Genomic DNA, 27,490 nt, shown 5'->3' with positions numbered 1-27,490 from the left:
GGAATGCTTTCTTGCCTCCATCCTTTTCAATTTATCCTTGTCAGATTTCCTATCAAATCTATGCAATTTTAATGTGTATGCCCCCAAACTAGGGAGTCTACACTTGCCTACCTTGATGTCCAGTGATGACGTAATTTTGATTAGCTGCACACACATTGGCCTCCAAAGACTCCTGAATGCCATGCCAGCCTACTCAACTATTGAACATAAATATCTCAGATTACTGTTCAACAGATTGGGGTCTTTTAAGCAGCATAAATAGGTCATGCTTCTGAAAGCCAACTCCTTACTGACGGACTTTCACCAATTTAGAGCAAAGATTGCCAGACCAACACTTACAGCACTCTTGAAAATAATCCAGGCAAAACTGGTACCCACCCTAGCATACAGCAGCGAGGCTTTAAGGGGAAGAGATGGCTCCCTCCTGGACAAGATCATAGTCAGAACCTTTAGGTCAATATTTCATCTGCTTTTACACATATCAACTTCCCAGTTGAGGTTAAAATTTGGTCTAACAAAAACAAACTTTGGCCAGGCTAGGGGCGTTCATCAAATGCTGTTTTAATCTAAGCAACACCAGTGCCCAGACTTAAAACCATAATCTATGGCAGGAAATCAGTGTAAGAGATCACTCTCTGGCATCAGCCTATTTAGAATCATCACTGACAGCTCTTGATCTAAACTCGCTATGAGACACTGAAACTAGTTATCTCTAGTTAAAATTATGGTGAACAAAGCAGTCAACGTGTCTCACTGCAGTGCTGACAAAGTACCATTGTCCTAGCGCGACTTGCCTGGATGACAATAGTCAGCTATTCAACACTGAAACCCCAGTCATATCTTGTTCTGGTTTAACATTCACTCCAAAGGAAGGTTTTTGAAATATTGCTTGGGATGTCTTCCCTCCCTCCTACACTTGCCACCATTTATGCGGTTAAGGATCCAAATCAATGCTACACATAGCCTATGTAAGGCCATACTGGAGCATTGTAAACCCATACTAAGAGCAATGTTTAATAGCAGAGGACTAGGTGACAGTACACAGGACGTCAAAGCCTGCTTTGAACCAATGGACATTCAGCTAAACTGCAGAATGGTGAAATACCTCACAAGAGATGCACAAACGTTAAAAAAGATAGCCCTCACCGAAGAGGACGAACGGCCCGCGGCTAGCCCAACATCCCTGCCCATTCAGTCAGCAGCCTCACAGCCCATACAATTGACTCTACTCCTAATTCCACCCAGATGGCCACCGTTTTCTATATCCTTAAATGCTAGATGCACATCAGGTCAAAGGATCGGTTCTAGCAAAGCAGCTGCCTGTATCAGTTATGACATTTGGCCTGGCCAGATTTTAAAGAGACTATGAATTCTCTATTAGACTTAACTCTTTGAGTGGCTTGTAAGTGATAAGATCATAAGTGGGGGCTGCTAAACCAAATATGAAGCACTCACATTTCCTACTGTCTCGAAGGTTTCAATTACTTTCCTTGAACTTATCTGGGGGTAGCAGCATTTGTTTTTAAATAACTTCAACTGTATTAAACTTACAGATCTTACTTTATCTACTATCAGGCACACTTTCAGAGGTAACTATGAAATTGCTGCCACCAATATTTATTCATCTTCCATTCACTTTTTTCGGGGGGCACTAACAGCACTCCTGGATGTGGAGTTTTTCCAAATTTATTATTGCGGTTTACTGGTGAGCATGCATTTTCGTAGAACAACTAAGAAGCAATCCTTACCCTAAGATTTAACCCGGACTCAGTGCAATCTATCAGTATCTATTTAGCAACTTTGCACTGCAGTGAAAGTAGGCAGTTTGAACTACAAATCTAAAGAATAATCGAAAGAACAAAAGTGTAATAATTAACATCCCCAATAAATGTGTCTTTTTAGTACATTTTAAAATGATCAAGCTCTAATATGTAGTTTTATTATTGCAAAGATTTGTATTAATCATACAATAAAGCTTTTTGTTTGTTTGCTTGATTCTTAGTCCGGATGAAATTCAGAGGACTTTTTTGAGCCATCTACCAATAAGGGCTGAAACATATTGACTTGGTTTATGGTGTGGGCTATAATTCCTCTATATCACCTGAGATATAGTTTTTTTATCCATACCTAAAACACCCTTTAATAAAAGGAACACCATGGTGTTTTGAGGTATTTTTAACCTAGATCCAGGGAGACAACAATCTCACACTGTTTTTTTAGGGACCACAATGCAACCACGATGCAACCTGATGATAAAGCATACAACTACTAGAGTGGGTAAGAGTCACCAATAAAAACAACATTGTGCTGAATTGTGTCACTGTGAGGAGGTACAGTGAACAATCCCAGACCGTATTGATGGGGCCAGGGAATCCAAGAATGGTAGGATACCTTCTGTGTTATAGATTTAGTTAGGAATATTGTGTCCTACAGCCCCAGTAGATTGTATGCCTTTCTGTGAATGAAGCACTACAGTTCCCTTCCATTTCTGTAAGAATATGAATGGGAGTACAAAGAATTTGTTCTGGGGAAGGCCTTGTGTATGGATTCTCTTGATGAGGTCACAACTTTGAAATCTGTGTATGGTGCAAACAAAGAACACTATTTGAGAATTTTGGGGGTTTTATCTGGTTCTTTATATCTTTCTTGTTGATTGTACAGCCTTTTTGTGCTTTTTCTTGTCTTTTATCCTTTACGTATCATGTGTTGTGGCTCCTTCGTCTTTTTGTGTTTGTATAAATGTTTCAATGAAAAAATCTCATGTATTTCTTTTTCTATTTGAATAAAATAAAACTAAATTGTTTGAGCTTTTTTACTTAGACCCCCTCCTGTTGTTAAACTTAAAGTAGTGGAATGCTAGTTAATTATCACTGCACACAATCCACCTGCCAGAGTATTAATTTCATAGGTTTAGGCTATGGTATGTGATGGATCATTTTCAAAGAAACATTCTTATAGCACCAAAGTTCCTGTAGATCGTAACAAAATACTGCTCTCCATCTCAGGTATTGAAAAATGAATTATGTTTTACTATATCTTTATTTAAATGTATTGATTACTTTGGCATCAAATATCTTAGGCAGGAACAGCATTAAAGCACTGCATCAAATCATTACATTTCTACAGTCACAAACAATAAAGTTACATCAAAATTCCCTCTACATTGAAAGCAAACACATACACTGAATGCACCTGTTGACACTTAGGTACAAGTGGCAGGCTCAAAAGTCTCTCAAGACCACATCCTTTCACACAAAACAAACTCATGCTGTCAGCAACTAGTATGGCTTGAAAGGGTGCGATTCACGGTTGACTGCATTAAAAATGTACGCTACACTAATGTTGTCTTTGAACATTTTGGTAAAGTCTTTATTACGTCTCAACTCTTTTGTCTCCTAAGTAAAGCACACTCCTCAGGAGAGCAAATACACTATTTTTGTTACAATAGTCCAGTGCCGGACTGGGGAACAAAAGTAGCCACAGCAAAAATACACAAGCCAGCCCCACTCCCTTCATCTCCTCATGCAATCTATTTTTCCATCCATTCATTCGCTCAATCTCCTTTTCTCTTTTCTATCTTCTCCCTCGCTTATTACTTTCTCACTCCCTCCCCCTCTCTTTCACTCTCTCTTAAAGCCTACCTGTGCCTTCTGCATCTAACATCAGTAAACTGGGAGAAGTGACAGAGGAACCCGGCTGTCCAACTGGCAACTTCTGGGCTTTCAAAGACGGGCTCCAGCCCATCTGGGACGTGCCCAGTGGAAAACAACCTTGTCCAGCATACCAGTGATCCCCTCTTTTTCTAAAACATCATCACCTCCGAAACGTATTACTTACCAAGAGAGCTGTTCTGGTATCGACAACGGCATTCGGCCTGCGCCACACAGATTCCATCCTGCATGAGCTGATCCTTTGGGCACCCACATGAAGGCTGGCAAATGGGGCTGTCTTGGCAAGCCATGTCAGCCTGGAGATCCTCACATGTGCGTGGGCAGGTCTTCCCACACTCAAAATTCACCTGCCCTCCTCCGCAGTCTAAGAGAAGCAATATAAGACTTGACATTTAACACACTGCAAATGTGTTCTGCAAGCTCAAGTGTCTGTGAAAGTAACCTAATTATGACAAGAAAACTCTAGAACAGTGGTTCCCAACCTTTTTAGACCCACCACCCGATTTTTAGAATGACAATTGTTCCTGACCCTTCTAGATTTAAAGGACATGAGCTGGGGTGATTTGTTTAAATGTAACAGTAGACATGATTTCAAAATGCTGTGAATTACCAAACTAATACACTGTTTACAATTGTTTGTATCACTTTCTAACTTGTAATTGTTGGTAAATATCACAACCTTGACCACAACCTCCCATATTTTTTATTCCACTGTGGCCAAGGTATTAATCTGCCCATAAAAGTGGCATATGGTGAACTGCACTGGAGCTGTAGCTCTTTAGAGTGGGGTGCTGGCCTGTGGCATCTGTTCACGCAAATCATAAGGCTTATGAAAAATCCTGATGTTGGTACAAGTCATTTTAGCACATCTTAAGACACCAGCAGAGTGGCCTCACATTCTTCTGTGTGTTAAGGCCCAGTAATGCACTTTGTACTCCATATATATACATTGCAGTTTTCTAATAAAAACACTGCCCAGGAGCATTAGAGCACTATAAATGAGCACCAGATTACATTACATAGGGTCAGATTCATTTTATTTTAAGCACAGGAGAATAAGTAATTTGCCCAGAGCCAACTCCAGGACTCAAACGTGGTTTGCCCAGATCCAAAGTCAGCAACTCTGGCACCGAGGTCACATCTATAGCTCTCATATTCTGTGTGAAAATTATACACAAGTCAGATGATTGTGTATGATGTGCTGAAAAAAAATGCAGAAGCAAAAATACTGGAAGGTTCACCCACTGTGGTGCTTGGGAATACTTGCAAGGGTTTGTTTTAAAACTGGACTTTGGGATTTAGTGCAGCACCTTGCTGGAACAAATTTTAGAGTGGGCGTGCTAACATCAATTCTACATCCCTGAAATCATAGGGATTGTGAAAAATCCTAGCATCCCACAAAGTGTAGTTGGTAAGAGTGCAGAATGTTGCTGGTGGGGCATTTTGGAGCACGCTGTTGCAAATTAATTTCTAAAGCATCAGGTGGTAGTGCACTGTCATTTACAAACAGCACATTTCCCATTGCAATGGGCAGTACATTTTCACAGACATACAGCGTTACTGATAAACATACATAGCACACAAATTATAAGGTATGGAAATCGCATATCACTTAATATTTATTATTTGTGCATCACCAAGTTAAAGTGGCTTGATTTTGTTGTGATCCTATTGAAACCTTTGTTTCCACCACACTGCAGAACTACAAAAAACGATGCTTCTTTTTTGCTTTCCTAACTGCTGATATATTCTGAACTATTAGTACAGATCATTTACAGGTATTTAAAATTTGTAGTATGTCACAAAAAATAACACTACGTATACCCCAGTATGACTGTCACACATTTCACTTAAAAAACTCGTCTCACTGAGGGGACATGGCCAGGCAAGATGGCCGACAGGACATTAACGCTAGAGCTCCTGGCCCATTTCTCTAACAAAAACATAAATCCTGCAACATGCTATGATATGGACTAAAAAAACTACAGATAAAGCACTCTGGATGCCCTGTGGAGTTGGGACACAGCAAGATCCGGAGCAGTGGCAATGCATGGAGCCGGCACGGATCATGAGGGGTGAAGATGCCTGCCCTGTGCAACAGGCCAAAAAGAAGGAGACTTGAGTGCAGCCAGAACCCGGTAGAAAACATCACCTACGTATGACCTAGAGACTATCCAGCTGCACGGAGTGTGGGGGCCATGCGGTCGTGACAGCCTGCCACTCTGCGACAAAGTGAGGAGGAACTGAGCGGGAGGTATCCCTGGCCGGTGAGCGGCACGCTGCCTGGGGCCCGGAGGCGATTGCACCACAAGGGGTCACCCCTGGCCCCCTTCCCTTCTGATGATGTGTGAGCTGGGGGCTGCACAGCTGGGCTCGCTGCCTCCCTGGGAAACTTAACCTTGCGTCTGGCAGGCGTGTAGGAGCAGCGGGCACGAGGGGGGTGAACCTTCACATGCAACAGCACCACTGCGGAGGAGGGGAAACCGGCGCAAGCTTTCTCAGGCCAGGGGGGAGGTGCACTCAGCGGCAACTAAAGAGCAGGACGTTGAGGTGAATCCCTAACCCCAAATAAAAGCTCACCAAGCACTTAGCTGACTCGCAGTGCAACAGAAAGGTGCAAAGCCCTCTGAAGGGACCTGGTTAAAATACTGCAGGAGGGCCTACCTCCCTGGGCTGCCCAGCACAGCGGAAAAGCACGGGAACTGAGGGGAACCAAGACGTCATAGGGAAAAGGATCCAATAATATATGTGGCCACTGACGACAACACAGTGAAAATCTGAGGACTTTGGCGAGGCCACCCCACAAGTAGTGAAGTCACACCCGAGCCGCACTACTATGATGGATGGAGTAACTGCAACATGAAGAGACAGAATCATTATCATGTGTCGTCCACACTGCGTAGCTGAAAACACTGTTCAGCATTTAGAGTGCTTTGGCTGTGACACATAGGGTCCCAGGAGGTAAAACAAAAAATTAAAGTGACCTGGGTGCCCCGGGACCACGGAGTGGGACGGTGGAGGTCCCTAGACCCTGTATTCCCTGCCCAGCGGTGCCTGGGATCCGGATCGTAATGCTTGGATTGAACCTCATGGGACCCCATCTACTCATACCTGAACAACGGTGGGGAAGAGGGAGCATCAAGTTGGACTGCGGGGGCCACTTACCACCCAGGTGGCAGGGTGGTTCCCTGATGGCACCACTGGACTGGTATCTGCTTGAGATCCTCAGTGGGCTGGATGAAGGGGGTGTCATCCAGCCTGCAGGGGCACGTGGCAGGAACCAGGTGAGGCCCCCTGAAACAAGGGCAACATTGTTCCGGTGTCTAGGTTGACTGCACCTATATGCAGGAGGAGGCCCGCGGAGGTCTACTACCGAAGGTAGAGGGGACTGAAGAGCATCCTGCCGGGACAGCAAGTGTTGCATGCCCTGTTGGGGTGCTCAGAGGACGTGAGTCCGCCCCAGGTGAAAAACACCAAGGATAAGACAGCACCCTCGAACACAGGGAATACCATCACTCAATACACCACCCGCGGCACCCCACGCAAAGAATAACAGGGCAGACTGGTATGGAGAAAACATTATTGTGCCAGAGGATGAAGTGGAACCCTTACAAGTAGACTTGTTGGCAGCCATAAAAGGATGTAGAACTGTCCTGGCGAATAAAATATAGACATTGTCAATCAATGTCAACTTGCTGCAGGTGGACTTGTCAAAGTGGCTGACAAAGTCAGGACTGCAGAAGGCAACATTGCAGACCTCCAAGGGGAAGTGGTGGCACTAAAGACACAAATGGCTCAGTTGACTACACCCACGAGGGAGCTGTTGCAGAGAGCGGAGGACACAGAGGGCCGCTCCCGACATGGTAATATCAGGGTGCTGGTTTTACTGGAGGGAGTGGAAGGAAACTCGATACAGCAGTTCCTGGAAACTTGGGTGTCAGACAACTCAACCCACTGGGCCTCTATAACTTTTTTGAGGTGAAGAGGGCGCACACAGAACTAGTACAGAGGCCAAGACGGGGGCATATCCAAAACCCATCATAGCAAAAATAATCAATTATTAGGAAAAGGACTGTATCCTCCGAGCAGCTCGAGAGCATGAGGCCCGCTATATGGTAACAGCAAGATCACCATATACCCCGACTACACTAAGCAAGTGCAGGAACAAAGTAAATCATATCTAGGTGTCATGCAAAAACTACGGATGCTCCAGCTACAGTACATACTCTTGTTCCCAGCCAGACTGAAAGTCCTAACCTAAGGAAAAGCACACCTCTTCGATAGCCCAAAGGAGGTGTGGGAATGGCTGGAGATCCGGGGAGATGTGTTTCCACCACATGATATCCAACCTGGGGAGGGGCCCACCGCAGAGGCCGATCTGGTGACGTTCCAGCCACATCCCACCGGGGGGGGGGGGGGGCGGGGGTGGCGGTCACGGTTGGTGAGGATGGTACCCTGCAATTATGCACAGAGGCCAGGAGGGAGATGCAGGAGATGGACATGCAACCGGTGCCCGATGACACTGAACTGCAGGACCTCAGATATATGTTGGGCTTCGTACATGACACCCTGGTCACCCCGGAGATTGGAGAATAATACTGAAGCATGAGTGAGAAGCTGAATACAGTTGACAGTTGTTTACGTAATGATGTGTGGTGAGAGGGAAGACGCAACAACCGCAGACAGATGGAATGGAGTGGGCTGGCATTGTGTAGCCGCAAGTGCACACAGGGGATGTATAGATTATTGAAATTAGTTTGTACAGGCTATTTCACTTGAAGGGATGTGAGTGAATGGAAGAGGACTTCGTTCAATAATGAATGGTTGTGTACTGAGCCATATTGAAGACAGGCTGGGAAATTATTACGTTATTTGAGTTAGCTGTTTTCTGTTGGACTGGCTGGGATGCAGAGCACGTCCTGGCACATGCATGGGGTGGACATGTATAATCATATAGTTGTACTAAATATGTATGTGGGTGGGATAGGGAAGTTTGTGTAGCTTGTTTACGTGTAAAAGTTGGCAGCAGATGCTGGGTAACATAACATAGTAGAGAATTGGCGGACAATCCTTAAGTGATATGCCATATGATGGGGGTTGAATATAAACTCTTCAATTGGAACGTCTGAGGATTAAAGACATTCACAAAGAGATATAGGGTACTCACATTTTTAAAGAAGCACAAAATCTCCAAAGCCTGCTTGCAGGAAATGCACTTAGATGATGCAGGCACAGTGCACTTAGCTAAGAAATGGCAAGGACAGATATATCACTCATCTTATTTGACCTACACCAGAGGCACATCGATCTGGATGGTGCTGGGTGTTCCCATCTACCTTACATATATGGAGGCCGATCTGGGTGGAAGATATGTACTGGTGCGGGGTGAACTGGATTGCCGTGATGTGGCCCTTCTGAACTCCTATGCACCAAATAATGATGATCCAACTTCTTTTCACTCCATCGAGGACCTGCTAATACACGAAGTAGATGTGTGGGTCATGTGACTTGACAATTTCAACTGCACATTAGAAGGGTGGGCACTAAACCCCTAATTACCACCGCACTAAGGGAAGTAATGTGGAACGTGGGATTGGTGGACATCCGGCAAATAAATCACCTGGAAAGGCAGCTCTTCATCTGTTATTCAGCCTCACACAATACCTATACCATGCTGGACAGGATACTAGTGGCAAGATTCCCCGACAGAGGTGTGACATTTGGTGAAATTCCTTTCAGACCACTCTCATGTTAGGTGTATCCTGCGGTGGGGAGGTAGTGTACAGGAGAACCGAGCCTGGAGAATGTCAGCAGACGTTCTGGAAGATAAAGCCGGAAGAAAGGTGCTTTCAGGAGGGCTAACCGACTACATGACAGTTAACTGTGGTACAGCATCAAGCAGAGTGGTGGAGTGGTAGCCCTTGAAAGGGGTGTTGAGGGCCATTGCATTGGTTTAACATGTGGAGTACGTTGACGGCTTCCAAGGAACCTCAGCAGAGAGGAAGACGCATTAGTCATGCTGCAGACTGGGGACAAATCACACCCTGATACAAAACATAGGGAACTAGCAGTGAGACACCATATAACAGATATATGGGACCGAATGGACAAATATACTCTAAAACAATACCGACAAACACTACACAGAGAGGGGGCAAATCTGGTAGACTATTGGAATGGATATTTCGAAGGGAACAGCCGTCGACCCAAATGATACACTTGATGTCGGTGGGTGGTGTCAAGGTTACCACCACAATTGGGATACTGGATGTCTTCCATAAGCACCTTTGACTCATATACACTGTGGACCCCACCACAGTCCCATTCCTGGAGGGCCGTAACCTTCCACAAATGGCATTGCCAGCAGCTGAATCCCTAGATGCCCCACTGGAACTGGAAGAATTGCGAACTGCACTCAAAATGCTATTGCAAAACAAGGTGCCGAGGGAGGGGAGGAGCTGGCTGCCCTCCTGAGACAATCATGTAGGGAATTCTGCAAGAACTCCTGAAGGCACACGAGAAAGAGTCCTGCTGCAGACAATGCATGAAGCTGAAATATGCCTGTTCCTGAAGTCTGGCGGTGATGAAGCTGACCCTTTTGCTTACAGACCACTCACCATGATAAATGCAGACAAAAAAGTCCAATGCAAGTTGCTCACTAATCAGCTGACGCCACATGTCCCCCAGCACGTTCACGAGGATCAATGTGGATTCATCCCGGGTTCTGACACGGCATGAATCTAAGACGCCTCGCACATGTCGTGCATGAGGTGGAACACTGGCGAGGAGCTGTCTCTGGAGAAAGACATTTGACACAGTGGACTGGGGCTATCTGCTTGAGGTGCTGAGGGCGATCGGGTTTGGCCCGCAGTACCGACGATGGGTCCACCTGCTATACACAGAACCCACAGCAAGGCTTTCATGTAGAAAGGCATGGGAGTCAATATTTAGAAGAGGTGACAAGCAGAATCCCGGTGTCTTTCATTTTTTAAATCTGTAGTGTAGCTACAAAAATCTGGCAAATTTGGGCAGAGGGAATGAAGAATGGAATTAGCGACATGTTAAAGCAAAATAAAAATGGATAAGAGACATTTAAAAAACATTGGTGATACTTTAAATGCTTTGTTGTATGTAGAGGACTGACTTTCTACCTCCTTATTTGAAAAGTTGTTTTAATCTTCTTCAGAGCTGCCTGCTATCCTTTCGATCCTCTCGAAAGCTGTTAGAGAGCTAGCACCATTTTCTCACTCCCATTCCTTGTTGATTTCACAAGACGGTATCATGGTATGGCATGTGCGCTGGATCCATTGAGGTTCTGAACTCTAGCTTGAGGACCATATTGTCCTCCCCCTTTCTCAAACCTGATTATGCTTCTAGAACCTCCGTACATACAGCATAATATTATATGTTGTGTGGTGCGCCACGTTGGATTGAGAAAATGCTATCTGCTTGAGGTGCTGAGGGCGATCGGGTTTGGCCCGCAGTACCGACGATGGGTCCACCTGCTATACACAGAACCCACAGCAAGGCTTTCATGTAGAAAGGCATGGGAGTCAATATTTAGAAGAGGTGACAAGCAGAATCCCGGTGTCTTTCATTTTTTAAATCTGTAGTGTAGCTACAAAAATCTGGCAAATTTGGGCAGAGGGAATGAAGAATGGAATTAGCGACATGTTAAAGCAAAATAAAAATGGATAAGAGACATTTAAAAAACATTGGTGATACTTTAAATGCTTTGTTGTATGTAGAGGACTGACTTTCTACCTCCTTATTTGAAAAGTTGTTTTAATCTTCTTCAGAGCTGCCTGCTATCCTTTCGATCCTCTCGAAAGCTGTTAGAGAGCTAGCACCATTTTCTCACTCCCATTCCTTGTTGATTTCACAAGACGGTATCATGGTATGGCATGTGCGCTGGATCCATTGAGGTTCTGAACTCTAGCTTGAGGACCATATTGTCCTCCCCCTTTCTCAAACCTGATTATGCTTCTAGAACCTCCGTACATACAGCATAATATTATATGTTGTGTGGTGCGCCACGTTGGATTGAGAAAATGAATATATATGCATAACTATATTTGGTGAATTTCCTAGACAGTTTGCATGACACCCTTGTTTGCCTCTTTCCAGTATTTCACCGAAGAGTACTGTACTTCAGGCATGCAACAGGCCAAACAGGCTGTGGGTGCTCTTCCATATTCTTACTAGTGCACACTTTGCTGCCTTGTGCATCTTTAGTGGGGCCCTAGGACCCTGCCTCCCTCTTTGCAGTCACTGATCTGAGTACACAGTACTGCCCTGCACACATTCAGCTGGGTGATAGGCAGGGCCGGCTTTATCGTTTGTGGCATCCTGTGCAACAAATTTGTTTTGGGGCTCTCCCCCAAGACCTCCTCAGATTCCTGCACTATCATCCAGCAAAAGTGCCCCTCATCTCTCCATAGCCCCTCTCCCACATACATTTAATTTGTTTTAAAGTGCTGGTTAAAGCCATCTTAACTAATCCACTCAGCTATCGACATAAAATACAGATCTATTCTTTGCAGCAGGCTTATTAACCCTCTGCGCTGCCACTGGCCAAGACTCCAATCTCTTTCTCTCTATCAGGAACATTAATCCCAAGAGTTGTCTTGGCATTTCTATTGTTGCCTGACAGCTGGAGCACATGGTACTCTGCTTCAGGTGCTTTTAAATTGTAAGTTATTGCTAAATACAGTGCCTCCCATCCTAAGTCAACGCCCCCTCCAGGTTAGCACCCAATGCGGCTGCACCAGTCGCACCCCCTAAAGCGGCCCTGGTCATAGGACCCTGCCTCCCTCTCTGTAGTCATTCACCACAGGCATCAACCCACTCTGCAATCACTTTCCTCCTGAGCATACAGTGCTTCCTTGGGCACGTTTGGTAGGACCCCAGAACTCTGCCGCCTTCCCTGCAGCCACTCTCTTAAGCACATAGTTCTCCACTGTGCATTTTCAGTAGGACCATATGTCCCTGCCTTCCTCTCTAGTCACTCACCTGGGCACAAGGAGTCGCCCTGCGCCCATGTGAAGGATCCTAGGACTTTGCCTCTCTATCTGCAGACATTCACTTCAGCGCATAGTGCTGTCTTCTGCACATTCAGTACAACTTCAAAACTCCATACCTATCTCTGCAGTCACTCACCTGAACACAAAGTGCTGTTGTCGTAGCACGCACGACTCTGCTTCGTCTCTCCATGGCAGGGTATGCCCCCAAACCGGGCAGGGGGGCTATTGCACTCCCTCTGCCGTATAGACTCTCCAGAACACGTATCACAGGGTGTCCAGAGACTCCAAGTGCTCCAGCTGCCATCCACTGCAAAGACAGAACCACAGTGTTGCAAGCTTGAGTACATAAAGAAAGAGAGTGTGGGTAGTAATGTATAAGTAAATATTGACATTGCAGTCTGTGTCAGGTGCCAGTGCAGGAAGAACATAGGGGATTATATTTAGGAAAATCTCCAACAAAATTATTGCCTGACATAAATATTGTGCCCTAGATATAATTTACAAAAATACTGTACCACTGGGTGTAGGAGTTCTATTATTAACTCCAATGTATCAGGCAATATCTTTGTAACTGAAATTAAAGACTCAGGGCCTCATCATGAGTTTGGCGGTCAGACGAGCCGACCGCCAAACACGTGCGGAGGATGCCACCGTCATACCGTGGCATCCCCCCCAAGCATAGTACAATGTTCCTGCCAGACTGACCAGCAGGGACAGTCCTATGATATTTGTCACAGCTCCCTTAATGGCACTGATGCCAACATCATAGCACACCAGCACCATCGGAATGCGCACTTTCTACAAAGCAGACAGTGCACATTTGATGGTGCTGGGCAGCGGTGCCCTGCACTGGCCATGCATGGGCATGAGCAGTGCAGGTACCCCTATGCGGTCCCTGGCACTGGCTTTCCACGGCAAGTGACCGCCATGGAAAGGCTGGCAGAAAGCTGAGTTGTAATCAGCCAGACGGCAACTCAGGCCGCCATCAGCCCATTGGGAACCATACTCCTGGTGGGGACAGTGGTCCTCTGGCAGGTCTGCATACCAAAGTTGTAATGTGGCGGTCGGACCGCCTGGAGAGCGGCGGTCCGACCATCACTGGGAGAGAGGCCCTCAATATTTTTTACAGACAATATTTTGGGGTCGATATATAGTTTGCAGATGGAGATTTGACAGTCAGGGCAACAGAATAGTTTACTCCACCATAGTGACTGCACCTCATCCCACCAAATTATGAAATAATCACCAAGCAGGTGGTCATTTCTTAAAGCAATGCCAGGAACCGCCATCTCAGTAGATTCTGTCAAAGTTTTTTTCAGCTGCATGACAAAGCAGTTTTTTTCTTTATTCTCAAAAATGAAATCTTGAAGCTGTATTTTTTTTTTAAATAAAAAAAGACAATGCTACCCTCACCATTGAAATTCTCTCCCATGGCGAGGGGTGCATTTTGTAGTTTTCACTGCCCCATACCACCAGCATTTTCCGGGTGTGCAAGTAGTGAAACCTGACCTTAATTCTACGCATCTAAATTACTTGGGAAGAATTACAGGCCAACCTCAGACGGCTTTACTCTGTTAGGCCATCGGGGGTTTAATGAAGACGGAGTGGTATGAGCTGTGATTAAATCAAATATCTGCCCGCATTTAAATCAGGCGGGCAGACCACAGTCATGGTGGTATGGATACACCATTGCCATTGTGAGAGAGTATCCGTTCTGCCAAGATATAAATCAGGCTCTTAGTGCACAATATTCTGGTACCAGATCCACAAAAGGTGGAGGAAGTGAGTGGACCAGAGGCAGGGCCTATCTGCTCTCAGGAGAAAAGTGAGACTACTGCAGGCAGAATAGGGCTCGGGGCTGAAGGTGAGATAGAACTGCAGGAAGTGCGACTCTTGGACTTAGTTGTCTTCAGTCTCTTCCCAGGTGGTAATGTAGAGAGAAACAGACAGCGAGACCTAGGGATAACACCTGCCTGTTTCACAGTGCTTTTGTGTGCTTGGTTTCAAGCATGTAATGACTAGCTAAAGAGGGGCTGTGTGTGCTTCATGACTTCCAAATGCCGGCTTTGGAGTTATTACACTGGAATATCATTTGCAAATATTGTGGGCCAAAGGGTCGAGCAAGATACCAGTTTGTTCCTGGTTGAGACCGGACAGCAGATGTTCTTTAGTATGGTTTTGGCGATTTCTGTACCAATTCCTCTGTCTGACAGTCTGAAACCTATTATTGGTGTATTTTTGTGTCAGTCTACAAAAACCTGCAGCTTGCTAAGAAACTCAGGCTCCATGATTTTGCGAGTGGTGGGTAGAACAGATATGGTCTATGGCTGCGGGGATTCAATGAGTGTGTCAAAGGGGAGAGATTGCAGCTTGTTTTAGTAGATTGAATATAGATCCTAATTGGAGAGAAACATGCATTGTAAATACAGCAGAGTTTTCACTTAGATGTAAACATATGTTACAGTTGTGCATTTCAGGCAAAACTACCTCTTGAGTTGCACATATTACACAAACAGGCACCTCAGATAATGCACAGGTAATGCAGATGGGAGTACATGTGTCCCCAGCTGAACTTTTTAGATATATTGTGACATCATTCACCAATTGCTCCCTTTAATCTCTAATAGAAAGAAATGAAGAGTTACCCACTCATGATCCAACAGGAATTCGAAAAGGGAAAAAAATGATTTGTCGCAAACAGTTTCATAGCTCTAGATAAGAACCCTAATTCTCACAGCATGACTGAACTGGTGTATGAAGTCCATATGTAATTTTTAGGATTGCCGTTAGTCAATGTACTTGCTTATAGAACCTTTCAGCCTTCTGCCACCCATTAGAAACTACAGAATGGGGTAATGGGTCAGCCCACTTCAGTCATAGACTAACTTCGCTGTGAGTGACAGCATTTGGCCCATTCTAAGGAGCACATCAACAACCAAAGTAGTTCACTTCGTTGTCATGGACTACTATGGCAATACGTTTTTTGCTTTTAGACATTTTTAAGAATGACAAGAGCTTGCCAGCTTTCCCAACAAGAAAGTTTTGGAAAAGCCAAATTAAAACAAAACAAGCTTTTACAAGGCCAAAAGGGTAGAGTCCAATGCAAGAACTATTAGCTTTGCAAACGGTTTCTATTTAAGTGTCGCACAAAAAACTGACATGCTGCAAATTAAAAAAAGATAAAAAAGGAGAAACGTTTGGCTATATGAGTTGGAGCTGAAGTGAAAATAAAACATATGGACAATGATAAAATCTGGACAATATAAAGCAACAGAGATGGAGTGGATAATGCTGGTGCAACGTTTCAGGGGGAGCCAACATTTCAAGGGCCTCCTTCAGCCCATGGTCAAGACTAAGGGGCCTCTCGTAACATTCTTTAGGGGAGACCCATAATTTTCTGTTACGCCACTTCGAGGAGATTGCATCTTAAGTGGCCACCACAAAATATTTTGTGGAGGTAAGAGAGGATTGTGGGTATAACTAGTGCATGCCCCCTAGAAAGTACATTGTGCTGTTCCCTCCAACACTGTAAGTGTTATCGGTTAATGATTAATTGTAAGTAGTTGCTTGTTTATCTCTTCCCTTGTGCACTCTTATGTGGTTTTTACACCATATGCCAGGGAACAAAGAATGGAAGCACAGGACTGGTTGCCCCACACAGATAGAGTGATCATAGGTGAGGGTGAGCAAGTCACATAGTAAGCCAACATAACTCTATTAACTCAGGGTAAAGGGGGGTTTATGCAAAACAGATCTACAAATCAGGCTGGCATGCCCACCACTTTGCTGTGAGTAAGCTTATTGTGGTGAAAACTTACTTGCTTCTGTTAGGTTGCAAGCATGCATGTAAGAGAAGCATACGTGGAATCCATAAAGTACTGGTGAAAAGTATCACCTAAATGGCACTGATGTCTGAAGTCTTCTGCTGTGGTACACTTTCATCCTGACCACTAAGGGGTATTAGAACTGCTCAAAACAGTGAGAAATCGAATTGCATCTCCCCTGCCTCTCAGCAGGAACTGTGCTTCTGTATAGGATGACCCCCTCCCCCAACTTCACTGTATATCATAAGGACTTTGCCCATCACTGATGAGTTGTGTGACCATATATTCAACTGTAATAAGGAAATTAAGGATGCACTTTTATACAGGGATTACAGGGTCCAATGTACTACATTATTACAGTACGCAATTCTGCCCTTAATTATAAGAATACTGTAAGTCCTTAAGGAGTTCTGTGGCCTTATAATTAACTTTAAAGAGGAAATTAGAGCCAGGCATTAAAACAGGGATTACAGGCTCCCAAATACTACATTATTGCAACACACACTCCTGCCGTACATTGTAAGGACACTGCAAGTCAAAAAGCAGTTCTGTGACCATGCTATCAATTGTAATAAGGACACCTGAGATGGGCTTTTATACAGGATTGAAGCCTTCCATGTACTACATTATTAGAATGCATGACCTGAAAATAATACGGGCCCCATCACAGCAGACACGTGAAATGGAAGAGTAAATCAGATGCCTGCTGAAAATCAATAGTGCATCGTGCAACGATGCATAATTTGCATTTGATTCTAAGTTTGCCATCAAATAAATGTGGAATGACATGCTAATCATTAATGCTATATTCCACTCCGATGTGTGAAAATAGCAAATGTTGCTACTCTGATGTGGACAAATCATGGGAGAAAATACCTGTAATTTGAATCAGATACATAATCCTGTTTTGGGCACAAACAGTACGCTGCACCTAAAACAGAATTTTCAACTTCAATGTATTTAAGCCCTACATAACAAAATTAGCTAGGCCTGGCACTGGGCCCGGTACCTGTGATCTATAAGCCATCTAGCCATTATTCTTTTGGTATGAAAGGGACTTCTTGCTTTTAAACGTAGGCACAGAGGCGATAGAAAATGACTATATATAAATAGTGCTTTGACCCTCAACATTTTACATTGTTAACTGTTATGACTGTCAAGCGTCTTTTCAATGCACTTGGAAGTAGGACTCTTATTTATCTCTCTGAAAAGGATTAGTCTGTTTTTTAGGATTTAACATTGTGATGCCCAAACTACACAAATTACACTGCAGGGGATGCATTAGCCCACTAAACTGAACTACCAGTTACTTAGCAACTGATCACATATATTCCAGATGCAAATCTTTAATTTACTGAATGTGAGAAGCCTTAGCTGCTGGACCTGAGAGATTTGGTGTGGTCTTCTCCCAGATTTGCTGCTTTCACCTCTGCTGTTTTCTGTATTAGGTTTTGTTGGATTTAGCATTCTGTGCACTTTACCACTGCTAACCATGGCTAAAGTGTTTGTGATCTCTCCCACAAACATAGTAAAATTAGCCTACATCTGATTGACACAATTAGTTCACGTATAAGTCCCTGGTATACGGTGGTATATATGCACAGGGACTGGAAGTTAAATGCTTCTAGTGGGCTTGCAGCGCTCATTGTGCTCCCAACTAAATTAGCCTTTTAAAACATGCCTCAGGTGTGCCACTGCAGCCTGTGGTGCAGTTTTAAACTGAAAAAATCATACACATTTTAAACTGTCAATTCGACTTGGAAAGTGTACCCACTTGCCAGGCCTAAACCTTCACTTCTACTATATGCCAGGCACCCCTAAGGTAGGCCCAGGGGCAGGGTGCAGTGTATGTTTAAGGTAGGACATATACTAGTGTGTTTTATATGTTCTAACAGTGAAATACTGCCAAATTCGGTTTTGACTGTGCAAGGCCTATCTCTCTCATAGGTTAACATGGGGGCTGCCCTTAAATATCCTTAAAGCGCAGATTACATTTGAGAGCAGATGCAAATCTGGAGTTTAGGGTCTCTGAACTCACAATTTAAAAATACATCTTTTAGTGAAGTTGGTTTTTAAATTGTCTATGTGAAAATGCCACTTTTAGAAAGTAGGCATTTTCTTGCTTATACCATTCTGTGACTCTGCCTGTTTGTGGATTGTTTGTCTGGGTCAGTTTGACAGTTGGTCTGTTTTGCACCTCTCTAGACAGTGACACAAAAGGGGGCGGGGTGTAGCCTGCATATCCTGATGAGCCATCCGAGCTAGAGAGGAGGGAGGAGTGGTTGTTCACACCTGAAAGGACTGTGCCTGCCCTCATACAATACAGTCTCCGACCCCTTGGTGTGAGTCTGGAGCTTAGCCTGGACAAGGAAGTATCTTGCAAACAATTGATAATTTGCTTTGAAGTTTTGCCAACTTCAAAGGCAGAACTGGGTATAAGAAAAACCCCAGACCTTTAGAATCTTTCTGGAATCAAGAGGAACCTCTGCCCAGGAGAAGAGCTGAATAGCTGAAGGAGGAGTACTGTCCCTTTGCTGTGTAGCTTTGATGGACTGGCCTGCAGTTGCTGCTTCTGTCTGAAAGGAATGCAAAGGATGAACTTTGCTGTGTGTCCTGCTTGAGAAAGTTCTCCAAGGGCTTGGAGTAGAGCTTGCCTCCTGTTAGAAGTCTCAGGGACACCAAAGACTTCAGTTTCCTTGACCTGCAGCACTGGGAACTGTGTGTTTTGTGCTGCTCAAGAGGAGAAACCACTGCGATGCCACCCACGATACCGCTGGCCTGGACCGTGACCTTCTGATGCCACAGGGAGTCGCATTGCCCCACTTCGCACCGTGACCCTGGTCTCACCGACGCCATCATCAGATGACTTCACTGAGCCGCTGCTCGCACAGTGACCTGTGGGCTCTCCACTCCAGCATCGCCTGCTCACACCGCAGCCTGGGCATCCTTGACGACGACGCTCCTGCTGACACCGGCGCTGCTGCCTGGACCTTAGCCTGTGGACACCGCTCATGAGATACACAAAGCACCGTCCTGTCCCACACCGCAGCCCTGATCCACCGGCACCAGCATCATCGATTCCTGTGTCATCACCAGGCATCCTGCCTGCACCGTGGCCTGTGGACACCGCTTGTGAGGGTCACGAAGCACCGTCCCGCCACTCACCGCTGGCTTGGGCCTACTGATGACGGCGCTTCAGCAACGACGATGACGCTGTTACACCGCCCCACTTCACACCGCAGCCCTGGTCTCACCGACGCCGCTGGACGCCATCACTGAGCCTCTATCTGCACCGTGACCTGTGGGAACCGCGTGTCGCATAGTCTAGCTTCACCCCGCAGCCCCGACGCCACCCATGCCGGCGCACCTGACTTCATCAGCCTGGAGTTCGATCCGCAACGCGGGTGATCTCAAGGGCCCAACAACTCCTGCACCGACTTCGAAACCCACAGCCCGACATCAGCAAAGCCGCTCTCCGGAGCTCACCGCGAGAATCATAACGCCCTGCAAACCCAGGGTACTGTTTGTGGGTCTTCCCGACACCATAGCTGGCTCGCAATGCCGCGGCCGGCCTGAACTGTTGGTTTTGTTGATCACGATGCCTTGATAGCCCCCAGGTGGAGCTATCGACTTCAAGGAACTGTCTTTTTGAGTAAATCTTGCAGAATTCATATTCTTATTACTGTATGTTGGATTTTTTCCATATTTGGTCTTGTTTTATATAGATAAATATTGGCTATTTTTCTAAAACTGGTGTGGTGTCCGTTTGTAGTGTTCTCACTTATTACTGTGTGTTATGTGCTAATGCCTTACACATTGCTTCTGAGATAAGCTGGACTGCTTGTGCCAAGCTATCAAGGGGGTGAGCAGGGTTTATCTGAATGGGTATCTCCCTTATCCTGACTAGAGTGAGGGTCCCTATTTGGACAGGGTGGAAACCGACTGCCAACTAGAGACCCCATTTCTAACAGTAGTGTAAAACTCCTAAAATCATTTTTCACAACTGTTAGGCCTATCTCCCCCTTAAGGTAACAGTAGGTTACCTTATTGCATTTTATAAGTCCTAACTTTTGATTTGGAGCAGGTAGAAATGTCATATTTGGATTAAAATGAATTGTAATTTTAAAACCTCTTTATTGGTAAAGTAGGATTTTAAGTCACAGGGCCTGACTGAGATCTTGAAGGACAATTTACTCTGTCACAACGGTGATGGATATGCCGTGTGCAAAAGTATAAATCCCATTATATCCTATGGGATTTATATTTCGGCGGATGTGATATCCGTCACTGCTGTGGCGGAGTAACTCGTCCTCCAAGATCTCAATCAGGCCCACAATTTTGAAAATTCTACTTTTAGAAATCTGGCTTTTTTCCCTAACCATTTGGTGCCTACTGTCAGTGTCTTGGGTACAGGGTTGTGATCAGCTTAGCTGTTTGGCTTTGTGTATTTCTCCCAGACTGTGAGACAAGGGTCTAGGTGATGGCAGTGGGTGGAGCTGTTTCCTGTCCTACTTACACTTCAAAGGGCTGCCTCCAGCAAATGCAAAGGCACCTGACACTAGCCTTCTGTCATCCTAGACTTCTTGGAGCCTTTGCAGGGGAAGGAAGGAAGTTTCCAGAGCCAGGTGTGGAGGCTGCATAAAAGATTAACCCGCATCAAAGTCTGCCACTAAGTATAAATATGGTACCCTAAGAGCAACTCTTTAGTACACTCCTGGACCAATAGAAGACTTCAGAAGGACTCCTTGAGCCTTGCCTTGATCCCCAGAGGAAAGCCCTGCTGCTACCTGAGGGCTACCCTGCTGCTAGAGCCCTGCCTTGCTGATTGAACCCAGGGCTATCAGAGTGCCACCAAGGGCTATTTGGATGGCCTCCCTGTGTGGGCTACAGAGACATAACGAACTCCAGAGACACTGAACCCAGCACCTGGCCTCTGCTGGAATGAGTCCTGACATCCCAAGTGGTGCCCACCAAGTCCTGGACCTTATAGGTAGTGTTAAATGTGATGCTCCTGCCTAACCCTAAAAGTTGGGACTTGGACATTTTTTCACAAAAAGTGGCTTGAGAAGCTACAGAAAACTGGGGTCTACATGCCGGACGATCTGCCCAAGGCACATTGCTAGTCGGCTTGACTCTGCGGAAGCTCCTGCTACATGCTTCTCCGCAGCAGAAAATCCTATTTAGAGGGACCTCGCAGAAAATATATCTGGGCTCCTGGAGCCCTCGTTGGCTATAGATTGCAGATTTGTCCCACTGGAGCTTTTTGACATCCAAAATAGTGATAAAGTCTAAAGGTAGAAACCTTCACTGTAACCTTGTCAGGCAACTCCCTGATGACAAAACCTCCTCCTCGGATACTGCCGGCTGCCATGGACCACTGAACTTTACCTTCTCAACAGCTTTTCTTCAAAATTCTTACTAAGCCCCTAGGTAGGCCAAGACCGGGCTCAATCCACTTTGCATAACCAAAACGTGCTTAATCTCAGTAGGCCTTAATTGTTTACTTTGTCCCGGTCTCTATCCACCAGATAGTTGTTGTTTGCGCTTCAACCTTTTATGCTCTCAATTTAAAAAAAAAAAATTTGTGTCCTCATTTGCCTTTAGTGCTTTCATGCTGATCCCCGCAACCTTCCTTCAATCAAATGATATTCCTGACCCAGTGGAAATCGTGGTTCTAAAGAGAAAGCACCAAACCCAGTAAACGGATAAGATTAGCTTCACATGTCAACCCCAGAACGGCTTTAATCATCGGACAGTTTTATTTTATACTAACACACCGTTCTCTCCAACAACTCTAACCAGGGGGACCATATCAACTCCGCCTTCCTACAAAGAGAGTTTGGATAGGCTTGGATTTTTAGAGAACAATGCAAGGAGGAATAACATCAGATTGATGAAGGTTCTGGAGGCAAAAGAAGGAGAAGACATAAATCTATTTGTCGCTGAGCTACTTATTCATAGTGATGCCTGGGAGAGCCCGGAGGATGTGTTAAGGACATTCAGAGAGTACATTGAGATCCATTTTGGAAATCTGTAAATCAAAGTAAACCCAGAAGGATTTTAGTGAATTTCCTCACATATTCGATCAAAGAGAAAATATTGACTAAGGCATTAAAGCAGGGTGAGCTCAGCGGAAAAGACTGTGTTTTTGAGATAAGGTTAGATATTTCCCACACCACCCTAAACAAGCAGTGGGAGTTAGGGAAGAGGCTGGGCGAGCTTACGAAATTTGGTGGTACAGTACAATTGAAGTTCCAAGTCATTCTAAGAGTAATGTTAAATAACAAAATGCATAATATAAAAGATGTGGAGCAAGCCGACAAATTATTGGAGACATTGATAAGTAAATGATAGGAGATTTTCCTATCAGGATAATGTATGGATAAGGTCCTCCGGCCATAGGAAATTCATTGTGAAACCACAACCTCGCGAGTGGATGAAAAGCCCGATAACGCCAAAGGGGCTATTTAGCCAATATGGAGAAGGGTGGGGTTCTCCAGGGAGGGGGCGGAGGAGTAGGTAAAGAGGGGTGGAGGGCAGCACTGGGTGAAGAGCATTGGGGAAAAAAATAGTGTACCTCATAACATCCCAGGATGTATGGGAAATTGTTGGGGAAGCAGTTATGGAAAAAAATATATATAAAGAATGGATAATAGAAGAGACTTTCAGATTGTTTCTTGGAATGTAAATGGTCTGCGAGTAAGATCCAGGAGAGATCGTATTCTTCAATAGTTAATAGATGCCTCAGCCCAGGTTATTATGTTACAGGAGACACACCTTACAAGTAAGGAATCCCTGGCTATCTTTAAATCTCAAAGATGGGTTCAGCAGATGGTCTGTATAGACCATACTGGCCATACGAGGGGTGTCTTGGTCTTGATTAAGAATGGCCTTAATGCTTCTATAATCAACTATAAGTCAGACAAGAAAAGTAGGTGGCTTATGGTAAATATCAAAATGTACAAGAGGGGTTATATGTTAGCAGGATACTACGGCCCCAATATAGATGACATAAAGTATTTGTAAGAACTATTCTGTGATCTATCACACATTGTCCATCCTATAGTAGTTTCCAGGGATTTCAACGTAATATTGGATAATTCTCTGGACAAATCGCATAAGAGTAGAGCCTTAACTTGTTTGAAATCACAGACATACGTTAAATCATTAATAAAGCAGTTTGCACTCCTGGATATTTGGCGAGAGAAACATGGTTCAGAGCGAAGCTGTACATTTCATAATAAAAAGTATAAACATCAGTCAAGAATAGATTATTTCTTACTGGATAAGACACTTAAAGCAGAAGTAATAGACATTCGACATATAGGCGGTCATTACAACATTGGCGGTAAAAGCCGCATACCGCCGTGCAGAAGACCGCCAACACACCTCCGCGGCCGTGGAAAACCGCCATAGCCATTATGACCCACAGCACGGAATCCGCCAAATTTCAGACACCCAAACAAGTCCGCCACACCAAAGGTCAGTGATAAACTGGCGAAAACAAAACCTCCACCGCCACGGCAACAGAAATACGCCCACACTATCACGATACATGAATCCACACGGCTGTCTTTCAACCGCAGTATTCCATTGGCGGTACACACCGCTGAGCTCAAAATACACACACATATACAAAACACAGCCACATTGGACAATTCGAAATACACACACCTGATACACATACACAAACCACTCCCACACACCCAATACAATATATAACACAGACCCACATCACCCACAAACCCCTACGACCAAAAATCATGAACGAAGGCCAGAGAGAGATACCACCATCAACAATACTAGCATTCACAGGCACACAACACAATCACCCACATAACTTCCACGCACCTCACACTACACGCCACTAAATATCACCTACACCACCCCATGGCACGGCAAAGACACCCCAGGTTCCCGGAGGAGGAGCTCAGGGTCTTGGTGGAGGAAATCGTCCGAGTAGAGCCACAGCTATTCGGATCACAGGTGCAGCACACCTCAATTGCAAGGAAGATGGAGCTATGGCGAAGAATAGTGGACAGGGTCAACGCAGTGGGACAGCACCCAAGAAATCGGGAGGACATCAGGAAGAGGTGGAACGACCTACGGGGGAAGGTGCATTCCATGGTCTCAAGACACCACCTGGTGGTTCAGCGGACTGGCGGCAGACCCCCACCTCCTCCCCCACAACTAACAACATGGGAGGAGCAGGTCTTGGCGATTCTGCATCCTGAGGGCCTCGCAGGAGTAGGTGGAGGAATGGACTCTGGTAAGTCAAATCTCAACTATTACATCCCCCACCCTACCTGCATGCCAGCACATACCCCCACCCTCACCCCCATCACTCTAACTCCTCACAAATGTCCCAACATCACAAACCACACATCCAAACCCCAAGCCCTGCATGCAACAACAAAGCATGGACACCCATCACTAAAGCATGCCCACTGCACATACCCATACACCCCCCTAAACCATCATCACACAAGTCCTACACAGGAATGCAAGCACTGGGGTACACGGTCACCCACCCATTGCACACCATGGCACACACAGATGCAATAATCATGCCTTTACACCCCTGCAGGACCCCTACCCAACGTCACTGGATAGGAGGGTCCAGAGATGTACACACCACCAACCGAAGAGGCCCACAGTGATGACAGCACCTCTGTCCAACTGGATCTAGATGACCAGCCCGGCCCATCGGGAACCTCGGGACAGTCGGTTCCCCACACCCAGTCACAGGCCACCAAAGAGCTTCCCCCCTTTGGAAACACCAGCACAGCACCCACCCAGCGGGCCCATACCTCCGTCCCCAGGACACATCAATCAGCAGTGTGTCCACCACTACAGGGAACCCAGGCTAACCCACCACCCCAACAACAACAGGGACCTGGGGGTAGTGGTAGTGGGCACACGGTCCAGGGGACGGAGGCCCAGGAACACAGGGGAACTGAGAGGGCTGCTGTGTGACAGGGGGCGGACAGGCCCAGGGAACCCACTCTCCACGAGGCCCTCTCCTCCATCATGGGAGCCTACCACCACTCCCAGGAGACGATGGCAACAGTACCGGCCAAATTTCGGGAGACCCAGCGCCTGCAGGAGGAACAGTATATGGGCTTCAGGGAGGAACTCAGAACCATCAATTCCACCCTGGGCACCATCGTAGGGGTGCTGAAGGAAGTACTCAACATCAGGAGGGACACTGTGGCACTACAAGGGGCCCCTGACACTAGCCTGGACGAGGAACTGCCCACCACCTCCACCGGTGCTAGTGGACAGGAGGCACTGCCACAGGACCACCACACCAGCACTCCACCCCCTGCCGAGGGAGAACCACCTCGCAAACGGTCCCTGAGATCCAGGAACATGACAGAGAACGATGCCAAGACCCCCGCCAAGAAATGAGACCACCCTGATTGTCATCCTACTGTCCCACTTTGTCACACTGTCCATCCTTAAACTGCCCCAGCTCCACTTCCTATGCCCATTTGGGCAATGCACCTGTGAGACTAATAGACTGGACTCTGCCATGGACATTCCTCCGCCATCACCCCTCACCATTTTGCTACACCCTCCAATTTTGAGCACTAAAATAAACACCCTTAAAGCACAAAACAATCTGGAGTCAGTCTGTGATTTCGGAATAGTGTATTAGCAATTACTGTGGCAAAAAGCTCTTTCATTTGTAATGTCAACATACCTATGTCACACAGCTCTAGTCCATGAGGAATCAAAGCAGATGTCACACTGTGGGACCCAGATCTGTGAAATCGTAAGGGAAAGTGACAACTCAGTGACCATACACTGGGTGAAAACGACACACAGTAGAGAGGTAGTAGTGTTTAAGTACATGTAGTAGGCAGGTCTGTGTTCTTACCTGTGTTTCACTGGAAATATTGCTGGATCACTGAGTCCCTGTTGTCGATGTCTTCTTCCTCTGCTTCCTCGTCTTCACTGTCCACAGGCTCCACAGCTGCAACAACACCGCCATCTGGACCATCCTCCTGCAGAAAAGGCACCTGTTGTCACAAAGCCAAGTTGTGAAGCATACAGCAGGCCACGATTATCTGGCACACCTTCTTTGGTGAGTAGAATAGGGATCCACCTGTCATATGGAGGCATCTGAACCTGGCCTTCAGGAGGCCGAAGATCCGCTCGATCACCCTCCTAGTTCGCCCATGGGCCTCATTGTAGCGTTCCTCTGCCCTTGTCCTGGGATTCCTCACTGGGGTCAATAGCCATGACAGGTTGGGGTAACCAGAATCACCTGCAAATGGCGAGGGACAACTGTTAGACACACACTAACCTGTAGGGATATCCCCAGACCCAGACAACCATTCCCACTGACTGGCTTCCAGGTGCTCACCTAATAGCCACACACGGTGCCTCTGGAGTTGACCCATCACATAAGGGATGCAGCTATTCCGCAGGATGTAGGCGTCATGCACTGAGCCGGGGAACTTGGCATTCACATGGGAGATGTACTGGTGGGCCAAACATACCATCTGTACATTCATCGAATGATAACTCTTCCGGTTTCTGTACACCTGTTCACTTCTGTGGGGGGGTACCAAAGCCACATGTGTCCCATCAAGGGCACCTATGATGTTGGCGATATGTCCGAGGGCATAGAAATCACCTTTCTCTGTAGGCAAATCCTCCACCTGAGGGAAAACGATGTAGCTCTGCATATGTTTCAGCAGGGCAGACAACACTCTGGACAACACGTTGGAAAACATGGGCTGGGACATCCCTGATGCTATGGCCACTGTTTTTGAAATGACCCACTTGCAAGGAAATGGAGCACTGACAGCACCTGCACTTGAGGGGGGATTCCTGTGGGATGGCGGATAGCTTACATCAGGTCTGGCTCCAACTGGGTACACAGTTCCTGGATTGTGGCATGGTCAAGCCTGTATGTGATTATCACATGTCTTTCCTCCATTGTCGACAGGTCCACCAACGG

General features: G+C 45.9%; 1 protein-coding gene across 1 annotated transcript in view; it reads right to left on the bottom strand.

Annotated features, from left to right (window-relative positions):
• LOC138261625 (SCO-spondin-like) overlaps positions 1 to 27,490 on the bottom strand; it is a 1,514,343-nt gene that overhangs the window by 669,924 nt on the left and 816,929 nt on the right. Inside the window, exons 77-78 of the mRNA XM_069210750.1 lie at positions 12,831 to 13,001; positions 3,838 to 4,035 (exon numbers count right to left, since the gene is read on the bottom strand). Of these exons, the coding sequence (XP_069066851.1) occupies positions 3,838 to 4,035; positions 12,831 to 13,001 (369 nt within the window). The remainder of the gene's footprint in view (positions 1 to 3,837; positions 4,036 to 12,830; positions 13,002 to 27,490) is intronic.

The sequence above is a fragment of the Pleurodeles waltl genome, chromosome 10 (assembly GCF_031143425.1).
Source record: "Pleurodeles waltl isolate 20211129_DDA chromosome 10, aPleWal1.hap1.20221129, whole genome shotgun sequence".
In the NCBI taxonomy this organism is placed as follows: Eukaryota; Metazoa; Chordata; class Amphibia; order Caudata; family Salamandridae; genus Pleurodeles; species Pleurodeles waltl.
Note: the sequence above shows the minus strand (reverse complement) of the source record. Positions and strands in the feature narration are given on the sequence as shown.